The sequence below is a fragment of the Fusarium tjaetaba genome (genome assembly GCF_013396195.1).
Source record: "Fusarium tjaetaba strain NRRL 66243 chromosome Unknown NRRL66243_c0000155, whole genome shotgun sequence".
In the NCBI taxonomy this organism is placed as follows: Eukaryota; Fungi; Ascomycota; class Sordariomycetes; order Hypocreales; family Nectriaceae; genus Fusarium; species Fusarium tjaetaba.
In genome coordinates this window covers 17,179-40,780 of record NW_023501351.1, presented here as the reverse complement: position 1 = coordinate 40,780, position 23,602 = coordinate 17,179, and the positions used below count along the sequence as shown (strand labels likewise).

General features: G+C 48.5%; 7 protein-coding genes across 7 annotated transcripts; 4 read left to right on the top strand and 3 right to left on the bottom strand.

Annotated features, from left to right (window-relative positions):
- Nucleotides 1-1,976: 1,976 nt before the first annotated feature.
- Nucleotides 1,977-4,558, top strand: FTJAE_7656 (peroxisomal ABC transporter; the record flags this gene model as incomplete). The annotated part of the gene is made up of 4 exons (XM_037354394.1): nucleotides 1,977-2,606; nucleotides 2,654-3,709; nucleotides 3,757-4,210; nucleotides 4,266-4,558. The coding sequence occupies 4 exons, from the start codon at nucleotides 1,977-1,979 to the stop codon at nucleotides 4,556-4,558; spliced, it is 2,433 nt and encodes an 810-aa protein (XP_037205244.1).
- Nucleotides 4,559-5,551: 993 nt separating this feature from the next.
- Nucleotides 5,552-6,639, top strand: FTJAE_7655 (uncharacterized protein; the record flags this gene model as incomplete). Its single annotated transcript, XM_037354393.1, has 2 exons — nucleotides 5,552-5,991; nucleotides 6,039-6,639. The coding sequence occupies 2 exons, from the start codon at nucleotides 5,552-5,554 to the stop codon at nucleotides 6,637-6,639; spliced, it is 1,041 nt and encodes a 346-aa protein (XP_037205243.1).
- A 325-nt stretch (nucleotides 6,640-6,964) lies between these two features.
- FTJAE_7654 (uncharacterized protein) lies at nucleotides 6,965-10,156 on the bottom strand (the record flags this gene model as incomplete). Its single annotated transcript, XM_037354392.1, has 8 exons — nucleotides 6,965-7,228; nucleotides 7,282-7,719; nucleotides 7,811-8,632; nucleotides 8,686-8,841; nucleotides 8,897-9,007; nucleotides 9,067-9,116; nucleotides 9,170-9,349; nucleotides 9,409-10,156. 8 exons carry the CDS (start codon nucleotides 10,154-10,156, stop codon nucleotides 6,965-6,967), a joined length of 2,769 nt encoding a protein of 922 aa, XP_037205242.1.
- Nucleotides 10,157-12,603: 2,447 nt separating this feature from the next.
- On the top strand, nucleotides 12,604-13,921 carry FTJAE_7653 (NAD(P)H-dependent d-xylose reductase xyl1; the record flags this gene model as incomplete). Its single annotated transcript, XM_037354391.1, has 3 exons — nucleotides 12,604-12,748; nucleotides 13,041-13,834; nucleotides 13,886-13,921. 3 exons carry the CDS (start codon nucleotides 12,604-12,606, stop codon nucleotides 13,919-13,921), a joined length of 975 nt encoding a protein of 324 aa, XP_037205241.1.
- A 438-nt stretch (nucleotides 13,922-14,359) lies between these two features.
- FTJAE_7652 (adenylate cyclase) lies at nucleotides 14,360-15,603 on the bottom strand (the record flags this gene model as incomplete). The annotated part of the gene is made up of 3 exons (XM_037354390.1): nucleotides 14,360-14,376; nucleotides 14,432-15,310; nucleotides 15,363-15,603. The coding sequence occupies 3 exons, from the start codon at nucleotides 15,601-15,603 to the stop codon at nucleotides 14,360-14,362; spliced, it is 1,137 nt and encodes a 378-aa protein (XP_037205240.1).
- A 3,437-nt stretch (nucleotides 15,604-19,040) lies between these two features.
- FTJAE_7651 (uncharacterized protein) lies at nucleotides 19,041-20,056 on the top strand (the record flags this gene model as incomplete). Its single annotated transcript, XM_037354389.1, has 4 exons — nucleotides 19,041-19,225; nucleotides 19,275-19,687; nucleotides 19,738-19,969; nucleotides 20,023-20,056. 4 exons carry the CDS (start codon nucleotides 19,041-19,043, stop codon nucleotides 20,054-20,056), a joined length of 864 nt encoding a protein of 287 aa, XP_037205239.1.
- Nucleotides 20,057-21,177: 1,121 nt separating this feature from the next.
- Nucleotides 21,178-22,992, bottom strand: FTJAE_7650 (CSN12; the record flags this gene model as incomplete). The annotated part of the gene is made up of 6 exons (XM_037354388.1): nucleotides 21,178-21,261; nucleotides 21,502-21,913; nucleotides 21,965-22,026; nucleotides 22,083-22,314; nucleotides 22,363-22,655; nucleotides 22,708-22,992. The coding sequence occupies 6 exons, from the start codon at nucleotides 22,990-22,992 to the stop codon at nucleotides 21,178-21,180; spliced, it is 1,368 nt and encodes a 455-aa protein (XP_037205238.1).
- Between the last annotated feature and the right edge of the window lie 610 nt (nucleotides 22,993-23,602).

The following is a 23,602-nucleotide window of genomic DNA, read 5'->3' as shown; positions in this document are numbered from 1 at the left end:
TCTCATCCCCAGCTTTTCAAGCTTCTTCCTTGTCTGTCCTGTTCCATCCATATCCTGAGGGTGGTCTTGAGGCTGCCACCATGTAACTCACACCCGTGTGCTACATGACCACTGACGTACGGGATGAGATGCCTGATGCACGCTCTTTGAATGTTTCCTCGTGGCATGCAACCACAAGCGAGGGTCATCGATGAGTCGATTATAGGTATTAGATCCGGTGAGTCTATCTTGCTCGTAAATGATGTTGCTGGGTTAGAAGCAAGTGATACTATTCAGTCCATGCTCTGCCAACCTAACCGGGCTCATTAGCTGGTAGGTCGGTGTCATTGACTCGCTAGTTGATTATGCACACTCAACAGCAAGCTACGGGTACTGCAAAGTACATACTCTTATCGATCCTTCTTTCACCGAGTTCCACGAATACCCGCCAAAAACAACTTCTTGTCTCTCATGCTCGCATTCTGCAGCTCAAGCTCCAAACCACAATTCCATGCTCTTTCACGACTGAGACACGGAAAAGAGACATGATCCCTGTCGGACCGGGAGCAATGTCCTTACCCGTGTGGTATGATTGGTCGCGTTGGCGCCCGGATCAGTGATGTCTCCATGCATCGTGGGCCCTTTGGCCTCGACCACTTGAGAGACCTACATACCCGCTGTGGCCGGTTACAGAGACCTCCTCTACTAGCTTGTGCTGGATGGGATGGGATGGACCCTTGCGTTCTCGTTAACTTCTGTCAATCGTCTTTCCATGAATCTTGTTTGCTGTGGCTTTGGCAAGCACGTTTTTTGAATCGTAAGCCATCCACTTATCATCAAGTGAGGCTTGTTAGTCGTTCTCTCAGTCGTCCCGATACCATATCACATTAATCATGTATCCGTAAACTCCATCGACCCCAGAGCTAGGCGAAGAAAAGCCCGGAGCACAGTACATCAGCAACCCGCCGCTAAGTCATACGGACGTAGCTGGAGTCTAGGTTGCCGTGTAACTGTGAGATTTCTACGGAGTAGTGTTTTCACTAAATACCCACACTCTTCGTGGAGTCGTGGAATGGGTTGAATGCCCAACACTCCTTGCGCAGGATCCAAGCCAAGACTTGATTGCTTCTCCCATCTCGTGCAATTCAGACGCCGGATCATGGCCTCAGTCTTGCAGACACTACAACCAACAGGTAATGTTTATTACGACTTATACAGCATTAAGGCTATGGAGTTGTGTCTTTCATGTTTAAATTTCTCTTCTTCATGGTTGTATTTCTCCTCCTTTTCCTGATATATACACATAGAACATGGGTATGATAGGAGTGTGTAAATTCTAAGGCTCTCTAGCACCTAAACCATGAAGGATGGCCGACTAAAGGTTGAACAACCCCAATGCCACAAATTGCTTATAGAAAATATGACAGTAGCATCAGTCAATAAGCAATCAATACCTTATGTTCAATCTATCGTAGAGCACATGTGAATCGTTAATTGATTTATCCCGTAGTGTAGGGTAGCTACTGCACCCACTTACAGTAGATCGAACCAATCAAGAGCTTAATTATCAACAGATGCTCCCCCATATTTCCCCAGCTTTTTGACCATCATGTGATTGGATACTGTGTCGTCATTCCCGCTCGCCGCATCCGTCGGCTGCAGCTTAGGTGAGGTCGCAGCAGGCGCAGACCGTCCCATGTGCCACTTGCCTCGGATACCCGTATTTCACATGCTCATGACAACTTTTGATACAAGTCAGCCTCAACCATATTTGGACTTAGCAAAGATATTCATACAGACCACGTTTTTTTTTGAATCATTGCCGGCGAAACCTTCACATTCCACGCGATACACTAATGGACACATAAAGAAAGCGCATTAGGGCCTCGCAGAGACTCGAGGGTTGTGGGGAAGCTTCTCCAAACGACAATAGACGGTACCTATTCAACGTCATCACCAAACATTGCATCTCACCTCACCATCGGATCTTGTCTCTTATGGCTGCGCAATCAACACTGCGGCATACTGCTGCCGAGGAGCAGCTAGCCGCCTTCCTCGACAAATGGACTGGCAAGATAAAGACAAGGTTGCGCGGAACGACTCGCACGACTCGTCTACTCGCGACATTGGCACTAGCTATCTCAATTATCCTCGGAGGAGTCGGCGGGCGTCGATGGTGGAAGAATCGACGGCATGAGCGTGAACAGGGTCGGAAACTTGTGCGCACAAACTCCTGGCTTCACAACAAGGACGGTTCGCGTACCATTTACGTTCCATACAAAGATGGCACATCAAAGGTGGTCATCAACACAACCAAGCCACTCACTTTCGACGCCCATCGCCGTTTGTTCCTAAACCCCCCTCGAGTATCTGGACTCCGGGAGGGTACTGTACCAGCGGCGCAAACGAAACCAGGCTTGAATATTGCCTTCCTGCACCAATTCCTCAGTCTGATGAGCATTATGATCCCCAGATGGTCTAGCAAAGAGGCCGGACTACTTGTCAGTCATGGCGTATTTTTGATGCTAAGGACATATCTCTCACTTATTGTCGCTCGTCTGGATGGTGAAATCGTACGTGACTTGGTGGCTGGAAACGGAAAGGCGTTCCTTTGGGGTATCCTCAAGGTAAGTACTCGACCTAAAATTGAAGTCACTATACTCACATATCCCAGTGGTGCGGCCTTGGAGGGTTTGCCTCGTATACCAATGCCATGATTAAGTTCCTGGAGTCAAAGGTTTCCATTGCCTTCCGCACGCGACTTACACGCTACATCCATGACCTTTACCTCAACGATAACCTCAACTACTACAAGCTGTCTAACCTCGACGGTGGTGTTGGCCAAAGTGCCGATCAGTTCATCACCCAAGATCTGACTCTGTTTTGTGCGGCTGCAGCCAACATCTACTCATCGCTCGGCAAACCTTTCGTTGACCTGTGTGTCTTCAATTATCAGCTTTATAGATCTCTGGGACCTCTTGCTCTCACTGGCCTCATGAGCAATTACTTCTTGACTGCCAGCATCCTCCGAAGACTCTCACCTCCATTTGGCAAGCTAAAGGCAGTTGAAGGCCGAAAAGAGGGTGACTTCCGAAGTTTACATGCCCGCTTGATTGCTAATGCCGAAGAGGTTGCGTTTTACGGTGGTGCAGATACCGAGAAGACATTCTTGAATCGCGAATTTAAGTCATTAAAGACTTGGATGGAGGGTATCTACATGCTGAAGATCCGCTATAACATTTTGGAAGACTTCATCCTCAAATATAGTTGGAGTGCTTACGGATATTTGCTGGCATCGCTTCCCGTCTTCCTACCACAATGGGGTGGCGTTGGCGGCCGAGCTGAGATGAGCGATAATGGTGTACGAGGAGGCCGAGAGCGAAACCGTATGAAGGATTTTATCACCAACAAGAGGCTTATGCTCTCCCTTGCTGATGCAGGTGGTCGTATGATGTACTCGATCAAGGACCTCTCAGAACTGGCAGGTTATACTAGCCGCGTGTACACACTCATCTCTACATTGCATCGGGTACATGCTGATGCTTACCACGTTCGGGCTGGCCAAAGCGAACTATATTCATTGTCTGATGTTTCAGGAACAATCCAGAGGGGATTTGATGGTGTTAGATTCGAGCATGTTCCAGTGGTTGCTCCTGGTTTGTGGCCTCAAGGAGGTGAGGAGTTGCTCGAGTCATTATCAATTATCGTGCGAAGAGGTGAACATCTATTAGTAAGTTATCCCATGATAGGAACTGTACAATTGCTAACAACAACCAGATTTCTGGACCAAATGGCGTGGGTAAAACCGCTATTGCAAGAATTCTGGCCGGCTTATGGCCAGTTTACCGAGGCTTGGTCAGTCGTCCCAAGGATATTGGCCAGGATGGCATTATGTTCCTTCCCCAGCGACCTTATCTGAGCCCCGGAACACTCCGTGACCAAGTCATTTACCCGGATGGCCATGTGGATATGAAGGAGAAGCGCAAGTCCGAGGATGACCTCAAGAGCGTCTTGGACGCTGCGCGACTCGGATACCTCCCTGACAGAGAGGGTGGATGGGATACGCGAAAGGAATGGAAGGATGTTCTCAGTGGTGGCGAGAAGCAGCGCATGGGTTTTGCCCGTGTGCTCTACCACGAGCCCCAATATGCGATCGTGGACGAGGGCACCAGCGCTGTTTCGAGTGACGTAGAGGGTCTGCTGTATGAAACATGCAAGGAGAGAGGCATCAGTAAGTCATAGTTTGTTTCGAGTTCTGACGTGGACATCAGACTAACATGCCACAGCACTCATCACCATCTCAACACGTGCATCCCTCAAGAAGTACCACACATACAACCTGGTCCTTGGTATGGGTGAGCGGGGAGACGAGTGGGAATTTGAGCGAATTGGCACCGAGCGTGAGAAGATGCAGGTCGAGAAGGAGCTGCAAGACCTCCGTGAGCGGCTGGAGCAAGTTGACGAGTGGAAGAAGCGCCGAGACGAGATCGAGACTGAGCTTGCAGCAGTCTGGACAGACCAGGGCGAGGTGCTCGAGGCTCCGACATATGCAGATAAGGCAGCTGAGGGCCAGGAGTAAGCGAAGGGTGGATCGAAGGGTTGATTGATTGACGTAAGCAGAGAGCAATACCCCGAGGAGTTTAGATGATGGGATATTTTGTATGGCATGGAGTAGGCAGCGGGATTTGTGTATCTATTATTTCCAGGATCTACGTAGACGATCTATCATTACAGAAGAGCAGAAGTTGGCTGACGTGACGTTGGAGAGGTTGGGCAAGGGATAGACTCAAGGGTTATCAAACGTTCAAGATAGACCACATTTGGATATATAGGACCATTTTTATCGTCGACCCTCAACGTGCAGGAGTGAGATGGAATTCTAGATCAAATAAAGATGAATTGCAGATCCCTCCAAACTCGGCACCAAAACCAATATTTCCCAAGCCAAGCTTTACAGCTGCAACGCCACTTTTCCAGGGCCGACTCCAATCACGAGGTAGCAGAGACAGCACAAACTATCAAAGGCGCTAGAGGAAAAACGCCTCCCTCGGATGAGGTCGATCCCGCGTGGGCGGGTCATTGAATTGTTAATTGAATTTCTCAACCGTCGTAGCCGTCGGAGGGGGAGGCGAAAAAATCAGGGCAGACGGATCGATAGTCTAGAGGAGGGATAGAGTCATCAATTGATAACTGAACCTTCTTCCTTCTTTTTTCAGTTCCTAGATATGTATGAAGTCGTCGAGAATAAATTCAGAGCCTGATTGTGTCAATTGAAGACTGAAGTAGGCTGAGCTGACCTGAGCTGAACTTATGAAGGCTTGCATATATTGCATGCAGATCAGCAAACACACATACACACTCACACTCACGCTCACATACTCACTCTCAGCCTGACAATTGAGTCTTTTTTACTCTCTTTGTTACATCTTCTTTATCCTACTCATCCTCAATCAGTTGAGACGATAGACGCTGATCGTCGTCGTCGTCGCTCAACTCAACTTAATTATACACTCTACTATCGCCAGCCACCAAACCATAAACTACAACTCCAAGGGCAAGACAACCTCAAAAAATGAGCAGAAATCACAACTACAGAACTGGCTCCTTCAACTCCATCTCTCGTCCCTACCTCCCCTCAATCGACGAGAACGAAATCGCCTCTACACCCTCATCTCACAGTCCTCCAACACCTCCCCTTCGCATTCCCAGGAAATCACCCAGGCGCTCTCTTCGCAATAATGCAGTTCCACCAGCGTATATACCCAGAGGTCGAGTATACTATGCTCCGCCCGTGGCGCACTATACCCCACCGCCTAGCTATAGCTACAACTACAGCGATGCTAAGGGTAAATTCTTAGAGCATGAGTATTCTGAAGCTGGGAGCTATAGAGAGAGGAAGGTTTGTGGACTCGATAAGCGCAGAGGATGTTGTCTATTGGTGATTGCGCTCGTGGGCGTTGCTATTGTCGCTGTTGCTTTGGGTATTGGGCTTTCGATAGGGTTGAAGGATGAGTAAGTAGAACATCCGAGACATTGAGTCTAACTAACACCATCTTCAGAGACAGAGCACCTCCACAGGAGACTTCGGCTTCGGAAACTCCAGCTGCATTCCCGGCTGGTTCTTTTGCTTTCAAAACAGATCTTCAAAACACCACCACAGACTGTACCTCCAACCCTTCAACATGGCGCTGCTATCCGTACGAAAAGGGCTCATCAGCAACGTTCTTCTGGATAATCTCATCTCTCAACGGCTCCTCGTACAACATCTCATCCACAGAAAACCCCTTTGCACCATCGTTCACGAACTTGACAGTCAATGTTCTTGACAAGGATACATCTCTAGAGCGTCTTCAGTTTTCTTTCTCGATGAACAAGACGGTCGTACCAGATGATAAGCTCTCGTCGAGCAATCGTGCAGCAAAGTGTACCTTCGACGATACGCTTTTCGAAGCCACACTGTGGACGCAGCGGAAAAGAGGCGACGAGGCGGCTGAAAATACAAAGTTTGCGGCTTGGCCGGGTGATGTTGATGTTGTTCAGCGCAAGGCATTTAACGGAGGATCACCAAATTGTGTGGACAGCGAGGGTAGTCAAGTAGGCGATGTAAAGTCGGAGTCTGGGGCGTGCGAGTGCCGCTATGCAAACTACGATATTAACTAGATTGTCTCTATCTGTATTTAAGCTGGACGAGTTAATTTTGGGACTTGGTTATGAGGAAATCAAGGTGGATGGATATAGTAGGTTAGGAGTTAGTGATACCCAGGACCAACAAGTTCTATAATCAATTATATTGGAAACAAAAAAAGCAATGACACGCAAGAAACAATTCTATATGACAGTATTACGAGAAAAGAGGATTAAAGAATACACCAGAAGCACCATAAATATTGCAATTTTGCATCACTTGACACAGTAGCCAGAATATCCATCGCGATAAACAAAACGAAAACAAAAACAAATCCAAACCATTTCCTTATGTTTGGCTTTAGTTCGCGAAAGAAAAAACGTGAAAGCCATATTTCTCGAGTTCCGATTCGAGATGTTGCGAGCGAGTCAAAAGGTTGCGAATAGCCACAGGCATATCTGGCAACACTTTCTTAACATACTCTGCAATAGCATCGTGTTTCCGAGGCGGCACTTTGCGACTGGCCTTCTTCGCTTTTAGAGCCTTCTTGCTGACCCTGCCTGGCTTGACAGATTTTGGAGAAATTTCAGGGGTAACCTTTGCAGTAGATATCTGGGTTGCGCGCTTGAGATGTATGTTCCCCAAATTCTCACCCAGTGCAGAAGTGGTTACATTACGTTGGCCCCTTCGTAGGTGAGGAGAAACATAAGGCTGGGCTCCAGGTCGAACTTGAGGTTGCTGAGCTGGAGGTTGCTGAGCTGGAGGTTGCTGAGCTGGAGGTTGCTGAGCTGGAGGTTGCTGAGCTGGAGGTTGCTGAGCTGGAGGTTGCTGAGCTTGAGGTTGCACTTGAGGCTGGGGTCCAGGCCAGCGGGCTTCAAGTAGAACTTGAGGCTGGGGTCCATGCCAGTGGGCTTGAAGTAGAATTTGAGGCCGGGCTGGGGGATGCTGGGCTCGGGGCGGAACTCGATGCTGGCCTTGACGCTGGCCTTGATGTTGGCCTTGAAGTCGGCCTCGGTGCTGGCCTCGGTGCTGACCTTGAGGCTGGGCTTGGCGTTGATACTGGCCTCGAGGAGGAGCTTGAGGCCGCTGGGCTTGAAGCTGAGCTGGAGGCTGAACTGGAGGCTCCTTTACAGCGATCTGAGCCCTTTGTTGATCAAAAGGAGGCTTTCGTAAGTGGGGAGGAACATGTCGTAGGTGGGGAGGAACCTTAGGCGGAGCTTGAGGTTGAACTGGAGGGGGTGCCTGATGCTGTGTAGGAGGCTCCTTTGGACCATATTGGACCCCTCGTTGATCAAAAGGAAGATTTCGTAAGTGAGTAGGAACGTGTCGTAAGTGAGGGAGAACCTTGGGAGGAGCTGGAGGCTCAATTGGAGGCTGAACTGGAGGTTGTGCTGGAGGCTGTGCTGGAGGTTGTGCTGCAGGCCCCTTTATATCGGGTTTGGCCCTTTTTTGGTTGAGAATTTGTTGGATGTGAGGAGGAATATGAGGAGCAGCTTGAGGCTGAACTGGAGGTTGTGCTGGAGGTTGTGCTGGAGGTCCCTTTACTTTGGGTTTGGCCCTTTGTTGGTTAAGAATTTGTTGTATGTGAGGAGGAATATGAGGCTGATTCGGCGCGCCTTGGTTTCCAGCTGCTTGTGCCATGTGAGACGCGATCGCCAAGCCTCCTTTCGCGGCAGAGGCTACCACGGCCTGCTTGACAGGATTCGGGGGCGGTGGTGCTTGTGCAGGGATAGGCTTTGGCGCTTGAGGCTCGAAGAGGGTTTCCCACCATGTATGAACAGACTCTGGGCCTTCATTATTGAAGCCTAGCTGTTTTCGGTCCAACACATTCTTTAAAAGATGGGTAATACGGGGCCTGTCTTTGGGCTTCTCGTGCAGACAACTCGCCACGATATCTCGCAATTCGAGGTCGATGTGCTGGAACTGTGGGCTCTGAAGTCTCCCTCCATATGTCGGCTTCTTTGTTCGATCATGGATAACAGTCTGATAAGGGAACCTGCTGAGTTCTCTCGTCATGACGGACTCCATCTTTCCATATAATTAGTGTTTTTCTCGAGTCAGTTATGACCAGGAAAACTTACAACTTTCGCAATAAGAAATATATTGGTCCATATGCCATAACGGCCGGCTACTTCCGCCCCGTCTACTCTTTCCAGGTCTTCACCTGCAAAGAGTTGTCTCAAGCTATCCGTCGATAAGCTGATAAGAAAACGATCCCATTCTTTACTGAATTGCTCCTAGTGTTTATTAGTGATGAGTTCTGCAATAATGGTTGGACATGTCATTACATACTGGTGTCGTGGCATGAAGCTTAACAGGTCCTCTCATTTGCCAAATGTGGTATTCGTTGTAGGTCTCCCAACCATGGTTCATATTAAAGCTCCAGGCACCGAGATCATGGAGCTAAAGAGATCAAGTCAACACATGTACACAGGGCAAACGCCATCGTTGTGCGGGCTCACCTTGAAAACAGGCTGATTAGGATGCGTGGCTGGATCATGACCCGCGAGAACTAGACACACGAGGTTAGCAGAAGGCCTTCATAGATGTTTTGTAAACTTTTACCATTGAGAACTTCTAGATCGAGATGAACATCGTGCTCAATGTTCCACTCTCTGTCGACACGGTCGAGGAAGGCTATTGCTTCCTCCCTGTCAGACACTACGTCTTTCCACCACGTTTCAAAACTGGAGTTGCCAGAGCTTTCGGATGGCGTATAAGCAATAGTTGCGAGACCAAGCACAACTATTCAACAAAATCAGTCGAGAAGGTAAGGTACAATGCTTCGGGGCAAGATGACTTACGGCATTCCCAAATTCCCCATAGAACTTGAGCTGGGATTTGAACCTTTCTCGTAGTGACCGTTTGCATGATGTTGGCCATGTCACCGAATTTCATAAACTCAAAAACAACGCAATTCTCCCTTTCGGCCTTCCACTCTTTTCCATTTCTGAAGGCACTGTGAGTAAATGTGCCACGGCTCAACATATCAGTGCGTATAGCCACTACCTCGCGATGTAAGTTGATAACTTGTGTCGTGTGCTGGGCACCGTCATACCGCAAGTGAAACATGGCTTCTGCTTGAGGATCGAAGGCATCAGACGAAGGGTTTATAGCTCTCTTAATCACGACCCTCCTGACAGACGCGTCTTCAAAAACGACGTCCCACAGTGTGGCGTATCCATGACCACCCTCGGCAAGCACCTTGATAAACTTGAATTTCAGGCCACTCCAACGTCTGTTTTCTATACTGTTTCGGGCGTCTCGTGAAAGGTTGCCATGAGGATCACAGGGTGCGTTGCGCGGTGCCAAATCTATGAAAAGGTCGACTGCCTCTTGGCCTATGTGATTTTCACTCAGATGGAGGCCCTGCCACAGATGTGGTGGAATCGAATTCCGATTAAAAAGGGTGACCTCTTCATCGCCGCGAATCAGAGCTGATTGCATAGCATGAGTGTTTCGCTGGCCTATTAAACAGTCTTCGAGGGGTCGTTGCTGGTCTTGCTCAAAGCCCAGCTGGACTGTTCTGATACGAATGTTTTGGGGACGCATGTTGGATAGACTGTGCCGAATCGAGTTTGATGGTGTCGAAAGTGAGTATCACGCAGGGAAAGGCTGGAAGATTCGATGGTAATAAACTTGTTCGACTGAACAAAGACCGAAGAAGCTGCTCTTTGGGTCCTTCAAGACACGAGTGTTTTGTGTTGGACATTGACAATTGATAGCCCCGGGATCTGAAAGGAACAGCGAGGACGACATTGTGAGGGGATCGAACCCGAAATTGGGTGTCTTTGGACAAAGAGGTACGGTGGTTCCGTGAGGGTTGGTGGTTTTGCGGTTTCTTTGTCCATCAGCCTGGTGACGCCCTTCATATCAAGATGGTCCTATTTTGGTCGCCGGGAACCATGATCACGGATGCGACTATGCGCAAGCTTGAAAGGGTTCTTTGAAGCTGGAGAGGTGCTCGTCATGATTGAAGCGTCGAGTCTATTGTTGGTGTAAGCTAGTCAGGACCACTCTGAGAGGGAGTAGTCTTTGTCGTATAGCAATTGAGGTTATTCAACGTCAGCCTCTGACAATATTTTGGGCAAATTGGATCCATTGAAGTTGACCTTGGCCATCTCAAGCTCTTGCCCGACCCTGGGCATTCGTTTCTTTTCCCCCATCATGGGACTTGCTCACTAGATTGTCATGGATGATGGGTGTGATGTAGGTAGGGGTGTTTACAGAGCAACATTTAGAGTGGGGATTGTATGTGAGTGCCTGGAGATTACCCGCTGCTGTGGGACAACGGGCAGCTCATCCCTGGGGCACTTGCCTTTAGGCTAAATCGATGGTTTCTTCCGGAAGGACAAGACCCTCAGAGGCTCTTAAATCTTCTTTTTAGTTATCATGATATGGGCCATGGCCCCAAGATTGAAGGTCTATTCACCCGCGATAAATCCACATGACATGGCCAATATCGTACTTACCTAGACTAGGGAACCTTGGAATTACGCCGAGCCGAGAGATATGGACCACGTCAGAGATTTTGGCAGAATAGAGTAGAGTAGAGTAGCAGAAGGGGGAGGTCATGCGGCGAAATGCCCGGAGTTAGGGGATCCTTACGCCTATGTTGGTATGGATGTTTAACCTTGAAGATGGAAAGGAGTTGCTTCTTGTCACTGTCACAGGTTTTGCGCATCAATCACAGAAAAGAGAGATGCCTCAAGACACACCCGGGCGAGGGAAAAGTCGACTTGGCTTAGACGCGGCACTTGAAGATACAGAATAAACGCACAAATAGGCTGCTCACAAAGGCCAACCCTGAGACCAGGGGCACATGTGTCATGAAACATACAGAATCTGCGGCGCATGAAGACAATTGCTTTTGTGGTATAGATCCTGCTTATCCTTCCTCTTCATCTTCATCTGTCTCTCTCAACTGGGGTCTTGGTGTGGCTGGTCTAGTCCTAGATTTGCGGGGTGAAGCATCCATACCCTGGAATAGACTGGACTGGATTGGTTCTCGAACGACTGACACATTATGTACAGTGAGTGGCTAGAGTGATTGCTTCTCGGGGAGCTTCGGCCATTACTTTAGTGTCCTTTTTTTTGTTTTCTTCTTCTTTTGGCTGAAAGTTTTCATGATCAGATTCTGTTTCACTAAAATATCCACTCGTCATATGTAACATCTGTACTCCGTACGTACGCAGGCACTGTAATAATCGGCGATGATGGTAATATCATGATCCATGACTTATAACAGAATATTCAGCTTCACAGCGATAAGCGATGAGATTTAGTTTATCCAGAACATTACTCTTTCCCTTGCAATTATGAACCCTACATATTTACATACTTACACATGGCATTCATCCTCACCCAATGACGACCCATCCAATAATTATGCCCGCCATCTCATCCGCCGGGTGAATTCCAATCTATGCCCCACCAACGGCGGCATAATCTGGAAGGCAGAGAAGAAACTGGGGCTGAACTGGGCTGGTTAATACGGCGATTCGCTCTCTCTTGGCTCGCATGATGGGCTCTACCCAGACATTTGCCGCCTTCACACACCTCTCTACTCTGCTGTACCTTTGGGGGTTACACACCCTGGGAGCAATCCCATGATACTGCACCAGATGCTGTAGGCCTGAAGGAGTGACATTCTATGACCCGCGGAAACAATACGCGCACTCATGCCAACGTTATTCATGGCCTTTTTCTTCTTGAAGGCGTAGCGCTATCAAATTCCATACCATGTCATACTACGTAGTATGGACTCTGCCCCTTGCTTGTCATGCCGCACCCATGAGGGCATACGATATCTGCCTAGGTAGGTTGGTACTGTAGCTACCTCTGAGGATAATAGCAACATGTGTTCTTCTTAGCATAAATATAAATACTACTGTCCCCTCCTCTGAGCTGTCTATCCCATTCTTGCTTCTCCTCTCCTCCTCTCTCTACTCTATCTATCAACCAAACACCACATCTCTTACACATCAACACCCGTCACAATGGTCAACGTTCCCACCATCAAGCTCAACAGCGGCTTCGACATGCCCCAGATTGGCTTCGGCCTCTGGAAGGTTGACGACAACTGTGCTGATGTTGTCTACGAGGCCATCAAGGCTGGATACCGTCTCCTCGACGGTGCTTGCGGTATGTTTGTCTCCAAAACCCCCAATTGCCTTTGCAATTAGCCGTCGCCAAACTTCAATTACACGGCCATGATCCCATTACTTTGCCCCTCCCCAGATAATCCTTGTCTCTCTGCCCCTCATTTTCCCTGCCAATTGTCAATTGCACCGAGAAAACAGCCACATTACCCCTGTAAAACTACCCCTCCACTACACTTGGAGCTTTCACCCCACACCATGATAGCTTCATGACTTCTCTTTTTACCCGGACAAACCAGAATTTTACAGAGAGTCTAATGTATTTTTCACAACAGATTACGGAAATGAGAAGGCCTGCGGTGAGGGTGTCGCCCGCGCTATCAAGGATGGCATCGTGAAGCGTGAGGACCTCTTCATCGTCTCCAAGCTCTGGCAGACCTACCACGACAAGGAGAACGTCGAGCCCATCACCCGCAAACAGCTTGCCGACTGGCAGATCGACTACTTTGACCTCTTCCTCATCCACTTCCCCGTCGCCCTCGAGTACGTCGACCCCAAGGTCCGCTACCCCCCTGGCTGGCACTACGACGACGCCGGCACCGAGATCCGATGGAGCAAGGCCACCAACGAGGAGACCTGGGGCGCCATGGAGGGCCTTGTTGAGAAGGGTCTTGCCAAGTCCATTGGTATCTCCAACTTCCAGGCCCAGTCCATCTACGATCTCCTCAAGTACGCCAAGATCCGACCTGCCACCCTCCAGGTCGAGCTTCACCCCTACCACCAGCAGACCGAGCTTGTCCGCCTTGCCAAGGCTGAGGGCATTGCTCTGACGGCCTACTCTTCTTTCGGCCCTGCTGGCTTCATGGAGCTTGACATGGACATTGCCAAGTCTGCTTCTCCTCTCATGCAGCACGAGGTCTTCACTGGCCTCGCCAGCAAGTACAACAAGACCGCCGCTCAAGTTCTCCTCCGATGGGCCACACAGCAAGGTCTTGCTGTCATCCCCAAGAGCACCACACCCGAGTACATGGCCCAGAACTTTGGCTGTGTCGGCTGGGACATTGATGAGGAGGACATGAAGCGCATTGCCAGAATGAACCTTAACCTCAAGTTCAACAAGCCCACCAACGTAAGTTTTCACTCTCAATTGATTGCCAAAGACAATACTGACCATTCGCAGTACTTCCCTACTGAGAAGCTCTGGATCTTCGCTTAAATAATGACATTGAAATGATATGATAGTAAAAGAAAGAAGCATTGGAAACATGATTGCTTGGGATATTTTGGCGTTACATGACGATGGGCTGCATTTTGTAGAACCGCAAGGACTTGATGAGACGCTCTCATAGAATACAAAAGACAGTTAACCCTTCAACAAATTCGGTCACTTTTTCATGATATGATCATCGTTTTGGGAAATGATTGCTCCATGATATGACCAAGACTGAGCGAGCAGTGTGTGACTGCCTATGCCCTCGGTAACTCTGTGTTTGTTCTAGAACCTTGTCTAAACTGTAACTCACATAAAGCTTTATCTGTCTTTGAATGAACCATTTATTGAATGCACCATTGATGCCACCCTGAATATCGAAAAAAGCCAAACTCCATTGCCTTAACGCCATGCTTTCTGTGATGAAGCCTTCAAAAGTCGTACTCACGTTCGAACAAATGCTGCAAAAATGGTTAGCAACAATCTCTAAAATTGTAGGATTCGGAGTTGACTTACTGGCATCAATCTGTTTGACCTGCGGCAAGGTCATTCGGATCCTGTTCCTATATGCCACAGGTTCTTGCAGTTGCAGCGGGTTTCCTTCAAAATACACTGTTGTCAACTCTTTCTTATCGGCAAGATATTTGGCAACCTCCTTATAATCGCCGATGAGATTATAGCTGGCCCACAACTCTTCCAGCTCAGCAAGTGACTCAAGACCCTTGATGCTGGTGATCTTGTTGTTTGAGATATCCAGCACATGTAGCTTGGGGTTATGCTCCAGACCCTCTAGAGATTCCAGCATGTTGTGTGAAATGTATAGCTCTTCAAGCGTAGGGACGTCCTTGAGTGGTGACAAATCGCTTATACGGTTGGACTGAATGCTCAGTAGTCGAAGGTTAGGCATACCACCCAGACCAGTGAGCTCAGTAATCTTGTTCTTGGCCAACCAAAGCTCTTCGATCGCCTTTAGAGAGTCGAGATTCTTGATTTCGCGAATGCGGTTCGATCCAAGCTCAAGAGATGTCAACTTATCCAACCCCTCCAGCCCCTCGATTTTGCCAATCTTGTTGGCGACAAGGTATAATTCCTTGAGTTTTGTCAAGTGGTTGATGTGCTTGATATGCTTGATTTTGTTGAAGCTCAGGTCAAGGCTTGTAAGATTTGTTAACTCGTCGAGGCCGCGAACGTGCGAGATGAGGTTGTCGTAGAGGTCAAGGTCTTCGAGGGTCTCGGCTAGGGCGGATAGGCCGTCGATTTGCTCGATGCTGTTTTGGCGGAGGCAGATACGGGAAACGTTCTTGAAGCGTTCGAGGCGTAGAGAGGATATCGAAGCGATTCGAGAGTGCGAACACATAATTTCGTCCGTCTCGGGATCTTCGTCATCGAGCAGATCTGCACGTGTTAGTCCAAACTGGCCCTATGTAAGTTGATGTGCAGCACATACCCTCATCGGCGTCGATCTGCTCTCCCTTCATGACATTCTCGTCGTCAGAGTAGTCAGAATCCGTGAGAGCCTCTGGATTTGTCATGGAAGCCGACTTTGGCATGCGAAGCTTGCCATCCCAACCCTTGCTGTTCCTGAGGCCAGGGCTTGCCTCGCCATCTGGGCGCGGTGAAGGCTTGTCGCTGTCACTGGGGACTTCGATGTGCGCATGGCCGTCGTTTTCTTTATCGGATCCAGGCATGATTGTGAGTGCTGAGCTCTCTTAGAGCACGAGATGGGCGATGATGTAGTTGTTCACGAAGATTGGCGGTAATGGCGGGGCAGATGTGATGCAAGTTTGTAAGCGAGTTTTGAGTCTAGCGAGAGAGACGTTGACGATTTGAGATTGTGGGGGAGACGGGAGGGACGGTAAAGAAGAGAGAGGGAGAAAAGGTGAGGGATGGGATTCTGAAGAACGTGACGGAGGCGGGAAAAAGCTGATTAAAAGCTGAGAAATTGACCTGAAATATCGGGTGCTTTCCACTCCCACTTCCACTTGCACTTCCACTTTGGGCCTCTGTTTATGGATGGTTGGTTCCTGAGGGTGCCTTACTTTACCTGCAGGACACAACAGCAAGTGTTTGGCGGGGCTTAAACCGTTGTAACTTTATGGGTGACATTATGATATCACCTCAATAATCAGACCATGAGACAGATTAATCAGATTGAATCCGCCTCAATTGATCGAAAAGTAGTACAAATTGGTTAATTATTAGCATCTTCTGAAAGAATTGAGTGAAATATTTATGAGATATTTATTATCACTACACCCAACAATGAAGTCAGATACATCTCACCATCAGCTGTCGTCTCCCTCATTTTCACTGCACATCATCCCCAATTCGCACAGTCGCATATCCCTCAAGCCCAGTCGCGTTCGAACATGTCATAAACCTGGACCCCTTGCACCTAACTACTTACATCAATCCACGTTTCTCCCTCCCCTTGCCAGGCGCTTCTTTGATCGCCAGCTCAGCTCCCATGGCCTCGCATGCCATCACCATATCGGCCATGCGCTCGCGAGGCGTTTGCATGAGGAATCAGCCGCGTATATGGACACATGCAATTCTGAGGCCTCATCTGGGCCGCGCTAGGTCCCTGCATGTTCCGCCTTTTCTCATGCCGCCGTTAGTATTTACTGGTTTGTTCGTGGCATTGTGGAGTTGGAAGTGTTTGATGATGGTTCTGTTCCAGAATACGATCATCTACAATCCGTTCTTACCACCTAACTCCCGGAGTTTGACCATTGAGGAGTTCTCCCGCGATTGTGGACGTGTGAAATGGAGGGAAGAGAGAATTAAGTCATTGGATGGAACAGAGATTGCCTTGTGTGTAGCAGATGTTCCCCCAGCATCTCAAGTGAGTGCTGGTAAAACAGAGACACCAGTTTACATCCTCTACTTTCAAGGTTTGGCACTCTTATAGACAAACCGCACAGTAACTTATTCAGGTTTATAGGGAATGCATCGTCGTTACCGCCTAGACTGCCTGATCTCTCTTGGATCATACGGCGAGCACATGATAACGAGCCCTCAGTCAACTACACACTGGTTTGTCTGAGTTATCGAGGGTATTGGACATCTCATGATAGACCATCAGAACCAGGCATAAATCTTGATTCACAAGCAGCACTGCAATGGATAGCCCAATTACATGAAAGTAGATCAGAGAATGCTGATCAAGAGAAACCAACAGCACTGCTCTGGGGACAGAGCATTGGCTGTGGTTTTGCAACTAATCTAGCAGCCAAAGGCCAATTCCCTCCAGGCATAAAACTTAACGGTATTATTCTGGAAACACCCTTTACAAACGTCCGAGCAATGCTCCAAGCATTATATCCACAGAAGTGGCTTCCATACCAATATCTTTGGCCATTTCTCCGAAACCACCTGGACAGCTGGACCAACCTCGGCATGATAGCCAAGAGATTCCCAGATACGCCACCGGGGATATACATAGTAGAAGCCGGAAAAGATGAACTTGTACCTGCCAATCACGGCGAGGAACTGCTTCAGCGATGCCAACACGTTGGACTCCCAGTGGAGCGCCAGAAGGTCCGTGGGGCACTTCACAACGAAGCCATGGTGAGAGTCTCGGGCAAACAAGCACTTGCGCAGTCCATCTCGACGGCTGCAACACGGGCACGGGCACAGGACTTGTTAGGGAAAGGAGAAGATGTGAACAATGCAGGGAAGGGTTCGACTTGAAACTGGTCAAGTTGAGGGGCAAAACGTCCAAGTCTCGAGTTCTCTGGCGTGAATTCGGGACATATCGGTCATCTGCAGCCGTGGCGTACAGGGATCTTAAGTGTGTGTGACAGGAAATGCCGTCACGGTCAACCGTATAACGGGCATTGCCAGCGTCGATGCCCTCAAACCTCAGGGAGGTTTCTCATCCGAGCCTTGCACTAAGGGTCACTAGAACCCAACAGGCTGTGTCGAGTGTGGAGGTGGTGGGAGCTATGTCAGGTACCTTACCTTGGTTCCCCTGGTTAAATCACAAATCATACCCACCGACCAAAGGCTAAAAGATCCACTATCAATTAAAACAGCATGGGTTTAAAGGACAAAGTTGTGGTAGAGAGTGTGCTTGGAGGGGAGAAGCTGTTATGTGAAGTCGTGAGAATTAGATAGGCAACGGGGCCTCGTAATGGCCATACATCATCAACCCGATTGAGCAGGACCTTCAATTGACCTCAATTGATTCTACAAGAGCTGACGATTCAGATGATGCAAAAAATGACGAGGCTCGACCATACTTCAAGAGCCTTGCAGCTCCATAGTCGAGCATGCTTTATCATGCAGTCCCATGAGCTTGAGTGCTTCTGCCTTGAGGCGTTCCCCATTCAGCACGCAAGGTCCCCATAATTAATCATCCCAGCACCACCAACAGTGGAAGCACATGCTGTATCGATCCCTAATTTGTTATGATGCCCTCCCCGAGACTTTGGTCAGCTTCAATTAAGTCAAACCGCTAACAAGGCCCCCTTACCTTTAAGCCCATGCTTTCGTTTGTTTTTCCTTTTCCCAGCCCCTTTTCCTCTGTGACTCCCATTCAATCCCTGTTCATATTTTAACAGCAGACGCCCTTGAATTGATCAAAACACTCTTTTTTGCGTCACGTGTTCTGGCGTCAATATCGTGGGCCACTTTTTCCACTCTACACGTACCCCCTTCTTAGCATACGCGTCTGGGGTACTACCTATCACCACCGACGGGGCTGACTCGCCTCATGCAAAGGAGAAATGGATGGAATGGATGGCTCATTAGCGGGGGTAGCACTGCATCAGGCAGACCATCTCGTACTGTTCCGCACGGGGCATCCATCTCGAGTTATAAAGATGGTGTGTCTTCTCCCATCTCGTAGTTGTTCTTGTATCTTGAGACGAATCAGAAGAGTGATCATTTCCAATCACTATTTGAACCTGAGGTAGGTTTCAATTTTCCAAAATACCCAACGATATTCTTCCGGCGTCTTCTTTCATCTGCCTCATTCTTTTGTTGTTGCCTCGTTCTGTCTCTGCCTACTTCGCCGTCAACCTCGTTATCGGCCCAACGAGTATAAAACAACTCAGCGATCCCATCATTTAATAATCAAAAAAACCACTTTCACTCGAAACCTCCTTCAGAAATCATCAACATGTTCTCCTCCTCCAGACGCCACGAGAGCTCAAGCAAGAGCTTCTCAAAAAGCCACAAGGCCAGCAAATCGAGTTCTTCTTTCAGCAAAGACAGTGGCATCACCAAGCGAAGACATGAGTCTCGCCATCGCCGACCAACAATGACTTCCATGACCAGTGCCAGTGGTGATACTATGATGGATAAGTAAGTCACTGTTTTCTTCAGTCCCCGAATCGTCACTTACACGATTCAGCAACAACATGGCTTCCCCTATCGTCACTCTCGTGGTTGGCAGCGAGCAACGTCTCTTTGCCGCTCATGAAGACGTTCTTGCCACTAGCCCTTTCTTCAACAATGCTCTACGAAATGGATACATGGACGTCGCCAGCAAACGAATCTCTCTTCCCGATGAAGAACCCGAGATCTTCAGCTCTGTTCTTGAGTTCCTTTACAAGGGAGACTACACTCCCCGTCTCGTCCACAACAAACGTCGTAACTCGTACGAACTTGAAGCTGCCAGCGAAGAACAGCGTGCTGCTGTTGAGAGCACAGTTTATCATCGGGGCATCGACGGTGATCTTCTCAAGGACACTGTCATCTACTGTGCGGCGGAGAAGTACGGTCTTGATGAGTTGAAGAAACTGTCGCTGCGAAAGCAAGGGCTGCGTATGTTTTCAGTCTCTCCCTTTCTAACCTTTTACTGATGACTTTTTCAGAATCCGGAATCCAATGCAGCACCATCCTTGCGTCAGCAAGATATGCCTACGCCAACACTCCTGATACTGACTCCAAGCTACGAGCTCATTATCTTGCACTCATCATTCGCTCACGAAGCACTTTCAAGCGAAGTGGTACAATGCAACTCGAGATGTACAACGGTGGCACTCAACTTTTCTTCGATCTTTTTGTCGCTCTTTGCAATCATGTCGATGACATCTCAACCGCACAGTGAGTTTTAAGTCTCAGCATTTATCTCACACCAAACGCTAACAAGACCATAGAAACACTCCTCGCTCAAACCGCCACTTCTCTTAATGCACCTGCTTCTCTGCATGGATTTTACTCCCTTTTAATGAAACATGAATTTCCTTTCTCTTCGATACAAGGCGTCGACTTCGCAGTACTGACAAATACCTTAAAACTAAAGAAATACTGGGGTGGAGTTCAGGCACTTTATTGATATCTTATGCACGGAGTTCTAACGGTTGAAATTCGGCGTGGACTTTTCTTTTCTGTACAACTATTATTCTTACAGACCCCTAGAGGGTTCGACTACTATTTGGAGCAGGGGTTTTGGGATTTCGGCCACGCTGCACGCGAGCCGGTTGCTTGATATTGGATTTTTCACGATGATTTTGCGCTGAGAATACCAAGACTGTCATCTGAGATGGATGGACCAAAATATGTATCATTATTCACGACGCTCGTTTTCACGAACTTGAACAGAGCGAGCTTTCAAATACATTTTATGCCTTACACTACTTTGTTCGCTGTGCTTCCTTCAGTGAGATTCCAAAAGTCCTGTTGAGAACGGCAAATGTGGCGTCCAACAAGGTTCGCCAAGGACCAGTTACATCGTGAAACACAAGTCGCTTATAACGGAAGAGATCCCCGGTTGTGAGTCACGCTGTCGGATAAGGTGCGATCTAACTTGTGAGGAAGCAAGCGAACCATGCAAACTGCGAATGTGAAATGTGGGGGGCTCAACAACGTCTCGCATTTGACAAAAGGTCCGAACTGTCCGACCATGGCTACCGAGTAAGTAGACGCATGGGAATGTGCTTTTTCTGAAGCATCAATAGTTGAGGAAGAGCAAGGACGAGGGTGCAGGCTCGAAGTTGCGAGACGCAAGGGTGGTTCACGGTGTTATTCTCAAGCGTGAACATGGTGCAAAGATAACCGGAACAAGCAAGGAGGTCAAATCAGCGCAACTGTGAGCTGGGCTGAAAAAGCAAATGCAAAACCGACATAGCTGAAAGTGCTTTATGATTTGTTGGCGCCAGCGTCATTCTGACGGTTTCGGTGTCTATCCACTCTGCCTCATGCTACTAGAGTCTCTTACAGTAGTAGTCGTCAGTTTAAGAAATGCAGCTAGGCTCTGAAGCTTCTCTCACGTCCGTCAGGCGTGTCTTAGCCAATAGCCTTAGCCTGCAGTCTCACAATCCTGTGCCGGGGAAGGCGCCTTTCTTGGACAACACCACGATGCCTCGTTCTCGTGCGATATAGCCTTTCATAAGTTCCTAAACAAACAAACGTTAGTGACTCAGATCTTTGTAAGGCAGAGGTGGAGGGTGTGTAGATAAAGAGCCCTCAATGCCCCAGGCAGACACTTGGCTAAGGCAGCAATTTGGTGACGATTATATAGTCAACTGACTGCCACGCAGATGCCAACGACAACTCTCAACCATTTTGGGCCAAAGAAGTTACTGGACCGGAAAGGCAGCCAGCGCCTTATCCACACTAGGGATTCGTTAACTTACTTTGTAAATCATATTGGCCAGCATGCACTCGACTTCATCCGGGTCGACCGTATGACCGCTTCCCATGCTAACTGCAGCCTGGAACTCGGCCACAGGTATTCTTGTACGACGAACCGGGGTCGTCTCGCCCTCTTTTGGTTCATCAAAGCCACCAGCAATGAAGACCTTACGTAGCAGGTTACGCAAGGCGATGTCTCGGCCTCTCTCAAGGGTAAGGTAAATACGCCGCTTGACGAACTCGGCCTCACCATCTTGTAGAGCCTTATCGAAGGCTTGTAGGTTGCCGGATTTGATACAGTTGGCCAGAGGCAGGAAGAGTCCCTGTAGACGAGGATAATTCTCGAGAAGGGCTTTGGTAGGAAGGACATGACTGGTGAGGAGGCGGCATGGAATGAGGTAGGTCAGGATTCGCCTATAGCTATGTTAGTATATGTTTCACGGCTTGTGTCGATACTTCACTCACTCGGATTGACGGAGAGCGTCTTTGTGACATAGTTGCCACGCTTCATTAAGATGGGATTCGGCCTCGAATATTGTTAGTTGACAGCATTGACGACATTGGCGAGTAGCTGTAGACTCACCTTATTGTAATTCTCCTCAAGGAATAGTAATACGCCTTCGTAAAACTTGAAAGTCACTCGCTGGGACTTTGGGAACATTTCCAGAGGCGGCATATCGCCCTTGTCATTGTACACAGCCAGCGTCTTGAGAATAGTCCGCGACAAGGAAGCCGAGTTCAACTTGAAGTAGGTCTTGAAGAGAAGGTTGATGACGAAGTAGATCCCCCATTTCCGTGATTCCTCGAGGGGTGCTCTGGACACAATCAGCCAATATCAACGTGCAGGAGTATGATGGCCATACCTGTCATTTAGACAAAGCGAAAAGATACGTTTGAGATGTCCTTCGCAGTCTCTTAATTGAAGTTGCTTATCAGTTTCTGGGTCGAAATCGTCCGATATCAACGAAGCTCCAGGGCCAGTATCAAAAGTCTTTGCCTGGCGCTCCTCGTCGGATTTGATCGCAAATAATCGCAGGTACTTGCCCACCATATAGAGTGAGGGGATAGTCCACGCTTCGAAACCATGTGAGTTGTATCCGCGGATGAGTACTGAGGTCAGTTCCTTCCATGCCTCATATACTTTAGTCCACGTAGACTATGTAAGAATTAGTATGATGTTCTCAGAGCTACCTATACAAGCCTCATACCTTCCTGCTCTCTCCCGCCAAGATCTCAGCAACAGCTTTCCAATATGAGGTGTACACCTCTACCCAGCCTGTACTTTCATCATGGCTCATTTTTCTTCGATGAGATGTGCTGCTCTTGACGAAGTGCTTGATGTCGCCCTTAACGCTGTGAGAATTCGTACTACGCCAAACAGCCATGAGGCGATGAGGGTCATCTGGTGGGGCAACAGGTGATAGTGTTTGCGCGAGTTTGTAGCCATTTTTCTGGGAATGGGCTTCCGCAAACTGATCGAAGAGGGTATTCATGGTTCCTGTATTAGACAGGCAGGATCTTATGCTCAGTAAGAGTGCTGGACGTGGTTCAAACTGAGCATGAGCAGAATCGAAATGGATGACAGCAGTTTAACGAATGACTAAATGATCCAGTAACAAGGTCGCGAAAAGTTCAAGTCTGTATTACCAAAGTTTGTGATGTTACAAGTCGATCAACTGGCCTCTCACTCTGTCGTTGAACTCATCTTCCCTCTTCCCAACTTCTTTGACTTGCCCGCCTGCGTTTCTGATTGGTCATTGGACCCACTGTCGTCCAGAGCTCCTTCTTCGATACCGCACGTGACGCTGAACTGAAGTGGAGAATCGGTCGACCAATCGCTAACGGGGCCTAAGCCCTCCGGAAGGTACGACCCACCTGCTCTTGCCCTCCTAATCGCACACTTTTTTATCTTGCGATCTTGCAAACTTGCCATTTACTAACCTTCCAGTCAATCACCAGAAGTCACCGTAAGTGCATACCAGGACTCATACAGGGAAACCCACTGACAATAATACAGATGGGTAAGCAGTTTTTCTATTTTATGCGCTCGATTGCAACGATGCCGCCCGCCGGAGGATTATGACGACGAGAAACAAATTTCGA